This window comes from Pipra filicauda, unplaced genomic scaffold (genome assembly GCF_003945595.2).
Source record: "Pipra filicauda isolate LSUMZ 115617 unplaced genomic scaffold, ASM394559v2 scaffold159_size1710840_pilon, whole genome shotgun sequence".
Taxonomy (NCBI): Eukaryota; Metazoa; Chordata; class Aves; order Passeriformes; family Pipridae; genus Pipra; species Pipra filicauda.
This window is the reverse complement of record NW_024104095.1, coordinates 707395-721803: the sequence shown is the minus strand read 5'-3', so window position 1 is coordinate 721803 and position 14409 is coordinate 707395. Positions and strand designations below refer to the sequence as shown.

The 14409-nt window shown below is 42.9% G+C and overlaps 1 protein-coding gene across 1 annotated transcript; it reads left to right on the top strand.

The window, feature by feature from the left end:
- Positions 1-7192: 7192 nt before the first annotated feature.
- On the top strand, positions 7193-9820 carry HSBP1 (heat shock factor binding protein 1). The gene is made up of 4 exons (XM_027725182.2): positions 7193-7289; positions 7998-8064; positions 8239-8358; positions 9571-9820. The coding sequence occupies exons 1-3, from the start codon at positions 7245-7247 to the stop codon at positions 8355-8357; spliced, it is 231 nt and encodes a 76-aa protein (XP_027580983.1). The 5' UTR covers positions 7193-7244; the 3' UTR covers position 8358; positions 9571-9820.
- The last annotated feature ends 4589 nt before the right edge of the window (positions 9821-14409 follow it).

Here is a 14409-nt window from a genome sequence, read left to right as displayed (position 1 = left end):
CCTGCAGATAAAATGAAGGGACTCAAAAAAGGGACAATCCAGGGATGTCATGCTGATATGAGATACTGTCTATAATTAAAGCAGGGGTTTTTTTTTCTTTGAAGCACTTCATATTGCCAGCTCTGATGTGCTTAAGGAAGTATTGATTTTTTACTAGTGGCCTTTCTAGTTTGTCTGTGATAACAATTTTCAGTATTTTTTCTACTGAAGACACTTCAAATTTTTCCTTAGAAAAAGAAGGGACTAAAACAAATGATGCTTTTTCCCAGGATTAGCAGAAATAAAAATCCAATCTCCCTTGCACTCTGTTTCTTCTGTGTGGTAAGACAAATTATACATGTATGGCTTCAACACCACGTTTACAACTTGAGATCGAAATGTCAAGGCTTAAATTTTACACTATCATTTTGCCACTTTTTACACACACAGTCTTCTCTTCCCACACAGGGCAACAGGAGTAGAACAGGAGCACACAACAGGAGGCTTTTACACTCCACCCCATTCCTTAACCCCTTACTGTGACCCAAAAATGATCGGTCTCTCCCACTGAGGCAAATGAAGTGGTTATAGACATGGTTAGGGTGGGTTGGAGATGCAAAAATCAAAAGTCAGACTCCAGAACCTATGGGATCACCCTAAAAAGCCTGAAATAAATGCACTATGTCTTACTGCCCTACTGCCTGTTGGAAAAGGATCCATGTGAGCCCCAAATCCCACCAGGGTTATGGAGAGACCCTTTTCACTTCAGTGGTGTCTGGTGTGGACTCTCGTGAGCAAACACTTTTTCCTTTTCTGATTTCTACTTATTTTCACCCCAACCTGACCCAAACTGACCTAAGGGTAAAGAGCGCCCTAAATGAAGAGGATCTTCACTCTATTAATGCCTCCCTTGGGAGTGCCAGGGACAGACTGGGAGGAGATGATCACATTATCAAAAGCTTTATTCCTCAGAGAGACAAGTCTTGTGAGTTTGTTTACATCGGACACAGTGGTCGGATTTCACTTGACACATCACAAGCACCCAGTCTGCTGGCCACAGGAAAAATTATAGGAATAATGTAGCAGGGAACAGCTCTGTGCCAAGCAAACAGGTTGTAAAGCAGTTCTGCAGAAAATCTGGGGAACCAGCTGCCTAGATCCGAGGCACAGAGTAGTATTTATTGCTTATGCATCACGCTGGATTGCTAAAAACATGGCTCAAAACCAGGGAAGGGATGATGAACAGGGAGGAATTTTCTGTTGTCCACCGTCAAAAACTCTTTAAGTGCATGGAAAACTGCAGGGAACTGCAGGCATCACTTTTAAGGCTGTTAACATTTAAAGAAGTCTAGACTGAAGCAGATAAGGGAATATCACAGTCTATCCACAACAGATGAGACAACTGCAGATTTTCCTGTGCTGAGAGCACTGGAGAGCAGTTTGGGCAGAAAATGAAGTCGTTCTAATGAGTAATTTGGGAAGCTAAATGTAGACCCATCTCAGCCTGGATGCTGCAGTTGGAAACCTTTCCTTCCCTCTCATGGTACTGAGCAAACAAATGCTGGTTTTATTCATTCCTTGGTGGGTGGATTTTGCAAAAGAAGAGCTCAGCATTGATCTAATTGTGACCACGGGAATTTAACACCAGCTTCAGCCAGAGCAGGAATTGGCTTTCACTGCTTCAGTGTTACAAATTTACACATTCTGCAAAACCTTTAGAATTCCCCATTATCCTGAGTGGCTGCACAGCCATGTAATTGCCCCCTTTTCTGCCCTGGCTTCCAGAGTTTTCCATTTGTTTTCCAGGTGGCACCTCTGTCTGTTTATAAATGATCCTTTTCTGCTGGCTGCAGTTTTATAGAGTTGGAATTGGACGGAAACGTTTCAAATTTCAATGAGGAAAAATTTCAGCTGTCCTTAATTTCAATCTGAGAGATGTAGTTGTAAATACATGATTGATTTGCCAAACTTCTTTTAACACAATAACTGAGGGAAAAAACATCTTAGCGGAGCAGACACTGAGAATAATTACCTATTCTCCTCCACACATGAAGTATTTATAATCAAATCATCCAGCTTTGTCTATTCAAAGCAGCACAAATGCCAATGTATTCTATAAGAAATATTCAAGGAAATGTCATCCTTTAAATTTTCAGCTAATTCTGGTAGACTTTTAGCATTCAAAAGGTAAGATATCCCTAAACTTCTCATCCACAAGAAGGCAAGAAATAAAATAAAGGAATATTTCATTATTGTGCATAAAAAAAGAAAAGGAAATAAATCATTATTTTATATTTGTGGAAAGAAATGAAGGCTTCAGCAAACGAGCTGTACATGGAGATATATCAAGCAGAGACAACAGCTGTAATTCAAACATAAATGTATAATCCTTAGAGCAGAGAACTCTTTAAACAGTTTACAGTGCAGAAATTCCCCCCTCTGCCCACTGCAGTCTGTAGCTCCAAACCCCTTCTCTTCCCATTCCCATCCAGGATTTTTACACAAGAGTGAACCCACGTAATTCATGCCCTTTACCGAGTTTGCTGTTATAACCTGGTATTAAATTTATTTTTTGCTCCTCCAACTTCCCAGATGAGATTAAATATTATCACCTCATTTGGAGCCCAAACACCTCCGAGAGCACTTTTTGTATTTGAACCAGAAACTGGGTAGTTAGTGCCTGACACACCCTCTAACCTTCAGTGTCTTCCTCAAGGAAAAGCCTGGAGTTTGGCAGGCTGTGTTTTTGTCACCTTTTGTGTGACCTAGGCCTGCAGAACAACCATGGGTCAACCCTGAGGTGCTCAGCACCTGCAATTCCACGTGGCAGCTGGGCATAATCAGTAGCTTGCAGGATCAGGCTCTTAGTGCACATTCCTTTTTTGGGGAAAGAAGTAGACAGGGCTAATTAACAAGTTAAAACTGTAAAGACAGGCTTATCTCTCTATGAGTTAAACCATAAAATAACTTCATTGCACTAAACCCTTGTGAACCTTCAAGTAATTCCTTGGCTTGATTGATTAGACTGGAAATGCAAAGGCTGCAAAACCAGCACTCAGCTCTTCTATTTGTTATAATTAGAGGTGAGAAGAAAATATCTCATTTTGGTGCATGGGTCACACTGCACGAAGGTATGCATGCAAAAGCACTTTGTTTTAGTTGCTGGTTTTGCTTTAATACAAATCACCCTCACGTTTATTCCTGACCTGGGTTTGCTGTTTCCATAATTTGTGTTTTAGCCAGTTAAATATCCACAAATCATGATACTGAACATTTACTTTCCTCTTGACAGTTGTTTTCTAAGCACAGTCCTTTGTTTAATATGTTCTGGCCTCATGTATATTTAACAGCCTCTAAGGAGTGTCATTGCTTTGGAAGTAATAAATAAATTCTATTTGTCCTATTTTTATATTTTCCCAAGAATTTCTGCCACAAGGAACTCGGGTTGTAACTGAGATATTAAAATTTAATCTCAAGATTTCATTGTAAATCTCTGACTTGAATAAAAAAAAAATCTGTGATTTTATGTGCTGAGTGTCTTAAGATCCATAAACTCAGCACTCTGAAATGAAGGAACAGAGGAGTTGTAACAGTTTGGGAGAACAATCTCTGTATGAAAACAACCACAATTATCTGAAAGTCATCAGGGAGCACAAATAAGATCTGATAGTCAAAGCAATTAAAGTATAGTTGCTATTTATTGCCTCACACAGTACACAGATATAATAATTTCATCTTTTCTAACTGTTACTAGTGAGCTAATGCACTAGAATTCCACCAGGAATAAAGTCCTCTGGCAGAACTGCTGTTAAAAAAAGACATAAATACAGGCCCACAGATCTCTGAGGCCAGTACAGAATCAACAGAAGTGGTTTTGCTAAAAATGGACTCTTTGTAAAAAAAAATTGTCTTTGCAAAACCCACCTTTGGGAAATTTTATTGTGCCTTTTTGAACTTAGATTTCAGTGGATGTCACCCAATCCCTGGGTCATGATTACTGGAAAGAAGGCCCGACAACAAATGTAGAATTAATTCTACAGCATTAACTACTTAAAGTGATTTGGGCATTAACTGGCACAAAAAGTAAGCTCTTAAATTAATAGTCTTTTTTTTTCAAGTTGTTGAGCTCTAATCCTACTTCACCAAAGGACACAGGAACTGGATTAGAACTAAAGACACCAGTACCAGAAATCCCTACCATGGTTCCACAAAGGCAAAGTTCATTCTGAGTTCTCTGGAATACTGAAAATGTGCTGCTTTTGTCCAAAGCCTGACACAACCTGCTGCTGTAGGAGGTCCAACTGTTCTGCATTGGAACTGCATATCCCTGCATTTTAAAGGAGTTTCATTAACTGTTTTTAAATTTATCTTCCTACATTTTCCTTGATTTTAAGGAAAACAACAGGCTCTTTGTAAATTGTACAGGTCCTCGTCCCCTGTATACTTTAAATTAAGACTTTGTCAGTAAAAAGCCAGCAAGGGAATTCAGCCTTCTGCAGCTCCATTCATTTGAGTAATCTCCAAACAGAACTGTGAAAGGGTCATTAATCCCACCAGTCCTCCTTGCATAGCATTTTCTTTCAGTGCAGCCTCAAAAAGGAGACAAAACTCTGCAAAATGTCACTCATTTTTTAACCATATCACGCTAGAAAGCAAACAAATAATGAAAATATTTTATCTTAACACAAAAAAAGATTTGTAGTTATGAGAACAAGTGTGAAGCCATTTGACACTTATTAAAAACCTTAATGGCCCGAGGAATCATTTTATCAGTCAGATCTGACTCCTGCATAACAAGGACTGGTTAGTGGGCTCCACTAACTCCTAACTCCAGTGTTTTGAGTTATATGTCAAAACCATCTAGGGCTTGTCCAGACCCTAAAATGGAACATGGAATTAGGATGTTTGAGCTAAAAGAGGGACCAGATGTATCCAAACCTGCCACGACTGGTGACAGTCTGGAACGAAGGGGTGAGGTCACATCACTAATGTCTCATTAGCACCGAGGGACCAGGTCTGGGTCTGTTCAAAGGGACTTTTCACAACAGTTTATCTGATTCCAAATAACAGTTCTAAAACCAACCACCTTTCCTAAATACATAAACCAAATGAATGGGAGACAATTTCTCAGCATTTTTCAGTACCAGAAGCCATATTTACTTTTAAAAAGACAACAAAATTTCCCCAAACTGGCATTAAATACTTTTTTTTATTACTCCTACAGTGCTCCAAAAGGCACATCAATAATGCAAACCTCCTGCAGCTCAGGCTGTGGGATGAGGCAGAGTGTGTCAGCACATCGTGTCATCTTCCAGGGGAAAGGAGACATTTGAGAACCACCTGCTGTGAGGGGGAAACACTCCTCATTTACAGGCTCGTATTCAATGTGGTTGTTAAACATTCTCCATTTACAGAGTCATATTCAATGTGGCTGTTAACTTCAGATCTTATCTGGGTCCACAATAACCAAGGAGTGCAAACATAGGGCTCACTTCACAAACAAAATCTACAAATTAGCAGTTTGGGTCTAAAAACCCTATAACATGACACTTAGGGAGCACTAATCCTGTGTCCGTCCCCAAATCCATCCTTTGGAGCTTTATGGCATCTTAAAGAGTATGTCACTAATCTGGGGTGGGCATGGATTTAATCTGAATCACAGAATAACTGGGGTTGGAAGGGACCTCTGGAGATCACCCAGTCCAACCCTGCCAAGGCAGGGTCACCTGGAGCAGGTGACACAGGAATGTGTCCAGGTGGGTTTGGAATGCCTCCAGAGAGGGAGACTCCATGCCCTGCCTGGGTAATTGTCCCCGTGCTCTGCAACCTTCAACGCAAACAAATTCTTCCTCATGTTGAGGTGGAACTTCTTGTCTTTTAGTTTATGGCCATTGCTCCTCATCCTATCACTGGACACACCAAAAAGAGTCTGGCACCATCATCTTGGCACCTGCCTTGGTAATATTTGTGCAGATTGCTGAGATGCCCTCTCAGACTTCTGTTCTCCAGACTAATCAGGCCCAGCTCCCGCAGTCTCTCCTCATGAGAGAGATGCTCCAGATCCCTCATCATCTTTGGGGCCTCTGCTGGACCCTCTCCAGTAGCTCCTTGTCTTTCTTGAACCGAGAAGCCCAGGACAGGACACAGTATTTGCCCCAATAATATATTCCCAGGGGACCCCTCTGGAGCCCCTGCAGTGTGTGCTGCCGGGCTGAGCTGCTCATTCCTTCCGAATTAACCCACCACAGAGCAAAGCTCAGCAGATAGTCTATGAAAACACACCCATACATATTCTCAGGCTGTACAAACACGTCTGTAATTCCCTAACTCACAAAGTCATTGTTTAAGAGCACGAGTAGGACTGTTCAACCACTGTGTGAGGGGAGCTTTCGTTTTCAGCGTGAAATTATGTGTAGGCTCAACGTTCTGGGGTAAAAAGAGCTGTTTTGAAGCCATCCCTCCCCACACAGGGCTTAGTTTGTCCCTCAGACTGGGTGAGCACCCAGGGGGGCCAGGGGCCCAGCAGAGCCCGGAGCTGCAAAATGTGGAATCTGTGAAATTTTTCTTAAGAAAGGATGTTCTTTGATGTTTGATCTTTGTGTGCTTTCAAGCCTAGTCAACAAGAAGGAAGGGGATTTAATCCACGAAACCGGTAGATCTAAAAAGCACTAAGTGATGTCCAGGTGTTAAAAAGACAAATTACTTGTTGGCAGAACATGTTGATATTTAGGGCTGGACATCCTCCAGTGGTCTCAGACCTGGGGTGGAGGGAGTGGGAGTTTGGGGACAAGGATGTAACACTGATAGCGGGCACAGAGGATGCAGAATTTAAGGGGCCACGGGGACATTTGGCAGAACTCTCAAGATAAGGAAGAAAACTAATAAAGGTAATTGAGTGACTGTGCTGAATCAGCTCCGACTGGGCAACAGGTGATTCTGGGAGGGGGAGATCGTGACCACAGACCCAAGAAACCCAAGGAAGAGGAGGAAGACTGAGCGTGGCACCAATCAGCACGCGAAGAGAGAACCACTAACCAACAGAAGATAGAATTCTAATTAACGAGGGAAATATGTAACTTGTAGGCAATGAACACCAACGCCGCTGAAAGGTACAAAGACCGAAAAGCTTTGTGGTGCCGCAGCGGTGGAACACCCGAGGGCGAGGAACTACAACTCCCAGAGTGCCCCGCGCGCCGCGGCTCTCGCGAGAGGCGGCGGAAGCGGCGGGCGCGGCCCGGAAGAGGCGCAGCCGGAGCGCAGCGACCATGGCCGAGACCGACCCCAAGAGCGTCCAGGACCTGACGGCCGTGGTGAGGGACCGCGCCGCGGGGGGACGGGACAGCGGCCGGGGGCGCCGGGGAGAGCAGCGGTTCGGGAGGGGGAGGTTGGACGGGAGCACCCTGATCTAGGGAAGGTGCCCCTGGCCGTGGCATGGGGTTGGGACGGGCTGGGCTTTAAGGTCCCTTCATCCCAAGCCATTCCAGGGTTCTGTGGTACCGAAGAAAAAAGGGCCTCTGTGGGATTAACAAGATGCGGAAACAGCCGTTGTGGGTTTAGCCCTGGTTGTGAAACACGGGCGTTTTTTTAGGTCTTACAAATCATAGGATATTCAGAGTTGGAAGGGACCCACAAGGATCATCGAGTCCAACTCCTGGCCCTGCACTGGACACCCCAGGAATCTGTGCCTCAGAGCGTTGTCCAAATGCTGCTCGAACTCACAGGCTTGGTGCTGTGACCACTGCCGTGGGGAGCCTGTTCAGTGCTCAGCCAATTTACTCTATTGTTTACTGTAAGCCTCAGTTGTCCTCTGTGTGTATATATATATATGTATATATATTTATGTAAATATATATATATATTTAAGTACTATTTTTACATATATATATAATTACACTGCAGAGTTTGGGCACGCTCGTGCTCAGCAATGAAAGAACATTGTAGTTACCTCGTTACATGAGATTAGATAATGCAACAGCCTCTAATGAAAGAAAAACGTTTCTTTTCTCCCTTTCTATCAGGTGCAGACACTGCTGCAGCAAATGCAGGACAAATTTCAGACCATGTCTGACCAAATCATCGGAAGAAATATCCTTTTTTTGAACTCGGGTGCTATGCAATAAATATCATAGGGTCTGTTTGCTGGTGGGATTCGTGAGATAAATTTAAAGTGAGCATAAAAATTTGAGCAGAGCTGTGATACTAAAAGCAAATGAGCCCGAGCAGGGCTGGAATGGTGTCGTTTCCTTGACCCCTGTGCCCTCGATGACATGAGCTGTCGCATCGATGACCTGGAGAAGAACATCGCTGACCTCATGACACAGGCGGGGGTGGAGGAGCTGGAGGGGGAGAACAAGACCCCAGCCCCCAACAAGAGCTAAAGTGAGACAGGCCCTGGTTGGCCTTGAAACAAACCCTTGAAATTACTGGCTTTGACAGACGGAACTTTTTCCTTTGGTTTGTGAGGTGGGGTTTGTGCAGAGCAGAATTAGAGAATCGTGCTGTGAACACAGTGTCCAGGGAGGGGCAGTGGAGCTGGAGGTGTGTCTGGAGAACAACTGAGGGAGATGGGGGAAAAGGAGAAAAGGAGACTCAGGGGGGACCTTCTTTCTCTGTACAGCTCCCTGACAGGAGGGGGGAGCTGGTGGGGGGGGGGGTTGGGCTCTGCTCCCAGGGAACAAGGGACAGGATGAGAGGAAACAGCCTCAAGCTGTGCCAGGGGAAGTTCAGATTGGACATCAGGAGGAATTTCCTCATGGAAAAGGTGGTCAGGCTTTGGAAGGGGCCGCCCAGGGAGGTGCTCGAGTCACAGGTGCTGTAAATTCCTCCTGTGTGTAAGTGAGGAGCTTGCAGAGGGTAGTGACTCACACAGGGCAGTGCAAGAGAACACTCAGGGATGAGGCAAAATGGGTCCTAGGGCAACATTCCCTGGAGAAAGAAATTTCTTACTGAAAGGAAAATGCGATATTGTATATTATTATGTAATTTCTTAATTGATAACCTGCCCCTGTATTACAGAAACATTGGAGAAGTAGATGTTTCATCCTCCTGGCAGCTCAAAATCCAGTCCAAAACCATGTAGATAAGTTCAGGTGACAAGGCAGCACAAGACACAGCATTTAAAATTGCTGAAGGCATTTGAGGAGATGAGGCAGTGCAGGTGCCAGAACTGTTACAGCATAAACAAGGGGGGGGATGTGCTTAACTATGGTGTCTGAGCACTGAGATTTCACTTCAATTTGTACAGAGCTTGATTTCTGCAGTCCATGGAAGGCAACTGGCAAATAAAACATGTTTCATGTTAAAGGGTGACTAAGTCAGACATGTCTCAGCCTTTCTTAAGCTTGAGATTCTGAGGTCATATCTTGCATTCTCTGCAGTCTGTATAGTGTTTGGAACAGATGTATTCTGGCTTGTTAAGATACTTATTTTTTGTGGTACTTTGACAAAAGTACCAAAAAACTCAAATTCTTACAGGCTTCATTGCCCTCAGTGTCATTTCTCTTGGCCTGAACTCCCCAAATGAAAACTTTTGATGAGCATGATTCTCTTTAATTCTCAGTAATCTATTTTCTTATTATTTTTCCCCAACAGGTTGCCAATGCCTCAAGATGAATCTTGGAAGTTGACTTTTTCTTTTTTCTACAAATCCTTGGAATTACAGAATGGCTTTTTGCAACTCCTGTGTGTAAAAGCATTTTTATATTGTTACAGAGCTTGCATTCCTAATGTACATTGTATAGTTGGGGTAGGGTAGTTTATATTTTGATTTGTGTACTGTAATTTCACTTTTTGAATTCTTGTTATGGTTGTGTTATTAAAACACAGATCTTATGGATCTCAACTGCTGGGTGCATTTTTTTGTGAAGTCACTTTTTTCTCTTTCCTGTACTTTTCTAAATGTTTCATGTTTGATAGCTCAGCATTTAGTGACTCTCATGAAATGGGAACCTTGCCTTGTCCTGTGTGACTTTGTGGAGTGAAGCACAAGATTGAAACTTAGCATTAGTCTTAGTTCTAAGCATCAAGCACTCACTAGTTGGGGTTTATGTGTTGGTTTTCCATACATGTAATAAGGTGGTTCTGGAAACACGAGCCACTGAACATCAAAATCATCTCTCCTACACCTGAGCTGTGTGTTCCTGGAACACAAACCAGAAATACGGATTTACCATCTGTGCACAGCTGAGCAACCACTGCCACTCACATCTGGGACATCTGGGCAGACAAGGAGCTCTTAACTATGAACAATCTCACTATGGGATTGAAGTTTTTTAACACTCCACTTTGAAACTGTCCCTGTGCCCTTTGGCATCACCTTTGAACAGTAACTGTGATCGAAATGGTGATGCTGGACAGAACAGGGGTAGTGTTTTTAGAGTGTCTGCACGTGGGCTTTCAGTTTAAATCTCTGGCTCCTTGGACAAAACAGTTCAGTAGCAAAGCAGGTATATATTGAACAAAAAGGAGAGAATCCAGTTAGATTTTTAAAGCCTTGCTTCTCTTGGAAAAACTTGATTTGGAGAAGTGTTTGCTTTTCTAATCGTATCTACATTTATGGGCCTGCAGTTTAATGGGTTACATTAGAGTATTTGGGCAATGAGAAGTGTATTTGGGGGAGTCTGTACTGTGTCACTTGTGAAGAAAAATGACCCATGTCAGCCATTCCTGACAATCATTGCATTGCTCCTCCAGCTTCAACCCCAAATTTCGTCAAGCGGTGGTGGCAGTCAGCAGTTGCATGTGGGCCACACTTAAATTGCTCTTTGAATGCCACCAAATTAGCACCTCTGTGCTGTGAGGGCAAAATGACAGGTCATTTTTCCAAACTGAGGGGAAATTGTAATAAAAGGTCATAATAACAGGGGAATTTTGTGAACATAAGAAATGTATCAATATACCTTGTAATACCAGCCTTAGGTTCTTTGTAATGTCATTGAAAAATCTAATAAACTGTTGTGTGGTAACCAATAGTCAGGTCATGTATATTAAAGCATTATCTAGCTTAAATATGTCGTTCCATGTGAGATTATATTTAGTTCTAAGTTATAGAAATGCTCTGACACAGCTGCTGCTCGGAGAATATAGTTTAGAATTACAGGTGTGCTCTGTATAATGAATGGGTGATGATTCATGCCCTGTCAGACCTGGATTTTAGTAGGTAATTAGAACACAGACCAAAGGTATATGAAATTGGGGGACCATTTTGTATGATGTTTATACAGCTATAAATTCTCATGTGCCCATGTTCCTCCTGGGGCAGAGATGGTCATTCCTGAATTTGCCTGCACTCTCCCCTATGCAGCAGCAGTAGCTCTGCTTTCCTGGAGTTTACTGTGTCAGAATAGTTTACTGGAAACTTATTTCAGCTTTAGGAGGAAGCTGGGTTCTCCCAGTCACTGGAAAGATTCTAATTGTATTTCAGTAGGGATTTTTTTCCCTCATAAATTTAACACTTCACTGATTTTAACTGCTCTCACCTCTACCTACTCTGGATTTCCATCACCACCATCCTCTTCAACCCCTGCTTCTCTTCCCCTCTGACTCTCCAGAGTTCCATTTCAGCTGTTCCTGAGGAAAGAGCCATTGTTTCCAAACTCTCTTCAGGTAACTACAAAGTGTAGCTGCTCTTTCACAAGAGCTCTACATCAGGAACAGCAAATAAAATCAGTGTTTTTCTGTGACAGGAATTAAGAGGGACACCATGCAAGTCTCAGCCACAGATTTCACAGCCAGTCTTTAATAGCAGTGTTGTTTTTGAATTAAGACCAGAGAACCCAGAAATAAGTTGAAGATCACAGATGTGTGGGCTGTGTATTTTACACTGGGCAACACCAATAAATTTGAAACTGCTCTTTCATCTCTTCTGGTGTTTTAGTTCCTGCCTTTATAGCAGGAATGATACTCTTTCAGTACAGAGGAATGATGTTATAATAAATGGATGTTTTGAAACAGACCCACTGATAAATGATTCAGAATTATGATATCCTTAAGAGGATTTTTCATTTAATCTCTGCACTAAAGACAATGTACAGTAAATAAGACTGTGCACACAGCTCCCAGCTCACAGCATCTGGACCAGGCACTAAATGAGCTATAGGCCAGAGACACACTGAGCTGTGACACTCACTGTCTGCAGGAGTGAGTTCTGGAATCTTCCTCTGCCCAAAGTGAATCCAACCAGGTGATCCCAGCAGGTACCACTGCCTGTTGCTGCTGTGGGACAGAGGAATCACTTGGACTCCATCCTGCAGTTCTTGCAGACTGTTTTTGGCAGGGAACATTTGTGCAAATGGTGTTACCTCTCTTCTAGACTTTCTCAGCACTCCCAGTAAAGCACTGTTGTTTCCCTTCCTTAGCTGGCTGAGCCACAGGGAATTGGTTTGCCAGAGAAAACTATGGAAATAGGTAAGAGACCTAACCCCCATGTCTCCCAAACCCTGGGGGAGTGCTGAAGTCACTCACTGGCTCTTCCTCCAAACGTGAAAGCTCATGAAATCACTCCTTCATACTGTAAAAATATTTCACACTGCCTTCCAAAGGAAAATAATGTTGATTTCGTATGCTTTGGGTGTGAAACACCTGTAGCCACAGTCAGAGACACTCTCCAGCCTCTCTAATGCTGCACCTGAGTCTGCAGTTTTCCTGGAGGTGTTCACATGGAATTATTTAATGAAGCTCTTCCATTTTCCTCACGATTACAACTTTCTAGCAGATGGTGCCTTCTAGTGGGCACAGACTGAGAGGAGCAGCACTGCTCAGATTAATGATCCAGGGACCTTTAATGTAGGGGTTCAGATGTTAGGGCTCTAATGAGCCTCATGCTGCTGGAAATGTGGTTATTGCACAAGACACTGAGGCTTTGTTTACAATTAAGAAAATTAATTGGATACACAAATCATTTCCTGAGCTTTTAAGCCTCACTGTGTTTTGAAAAGACCTAAAGCTCAGTGAGATTTTTTTCTTCAACTCTGATGTAGAGTTAATGAAATTAGGTCATTAGGAAAATAAAGAATGGGAGCAGAAACCTTACCACTTATAAGCACTCTGAAATCAGAAAGTTTAAAGAGGAATTTTCTGTCTGAAAAATGTGCATGTATTAACAGAAGCTGCTCTTTTGTGTTGTTTTGCTAAGGATCTGACATTTTTATTTATGGAGTTCTTGTAGTTAGCTACAGATATAAAAATTTCTGCAGTTTACAAAGCTGTACAATATACAATCCTTGCCCAAGAGATTCAATCCTGTTTGAAATTGCAGCTGGAGGAAGTGATGGAGTTCAGTGTTTCTCCAGTCTCAGAACTGTAGCTGTTCGTATGACAAGTGTGGTTGGAAGACCCGTGACCCTTTTGTGTCCAAAGGAAGGATCTCATCCTTCCCACCTGAATTCCCTGAAGAGTTTAGATCAGACAGACCCTTGTGCTGCACAGTCTGGTTGTGCTCAGCAGAGGGTGTCCCAAGTTGCAGCACAGTTTTCTGTTACATGAGGGTGTAAAGTGGAGAAATGGTCCAAATTCCTCAGCCAAATTCCCGTGGCATGAGGAGCATCCTCAGCTCAGGTGGGTTGGTGACAAACACCTGTCTGGTGTCCTGCCAGCTGACATCTCCAGCTGCTTGGGTTCATAAAAATCCACCCGCAGGACACATCTGTTTTTGCTTATATCATTCCTCCTCAGTCCAATATCTCCTTCTCTGAAAACAGGATTTTCCCAATGAATAAAAGTTTCTGATTTCACTTATTTCTGTTGCAGAAGTGTTTGCTTTTGAAAATCAGATCCCTGTGTCCTTAAAGCATAGTAGGGAAGATTTCTGTATTTTAACCCCAGCAGTGGAGAAAATCACTGAACTCAGCTGCTCTCTATCCACTGGGGTAGAAACAGAAAGGTTTCCAGAAAGCTTTTATTTGTTTGATTATTTTCACACGCACTTCAAGAAGTCAGGAGGCCAAGGATATCCAGGACAGGCACTGTGTAGTTTTGGAAAATTAGAAGACAGAGGAAAAAGAGCCTAACTTAAAGATATGAGGCTTCCTGCTGGTTTCCAGGCATCCACACCCCACGTGTGATCCCGTGTGTGCTGAAGTGTCCCCGTGGTCTGAGCTCTGATGTGACACATCCCAGTGACAATAACCCAGGACCATTCATTTGCTTCCCAAGAGGCTGCTCAGCAGCAGAACAGCAATTCCTTTAGTTTGCCAACTGCTTTAAACCAGAAGTTCTTTGTCGTACAGAAGGTGCCTGATTCAGTTCGACTGTAAGAGGTTGAACCTCAGTCAAATCCGCTCTTCAAAACATGTTCACTTGAAAAAGTGTTCTGTAGAGCCAGAAGAAAATTAGAAAAACTCAGAGAGCACTGCAATAGTTAAAGGCCTAAAAGTGCAAATGTCATTGCTCTTTGCAAACAGATTGATTTCTACAAGGATTTTTTTTGCTCCT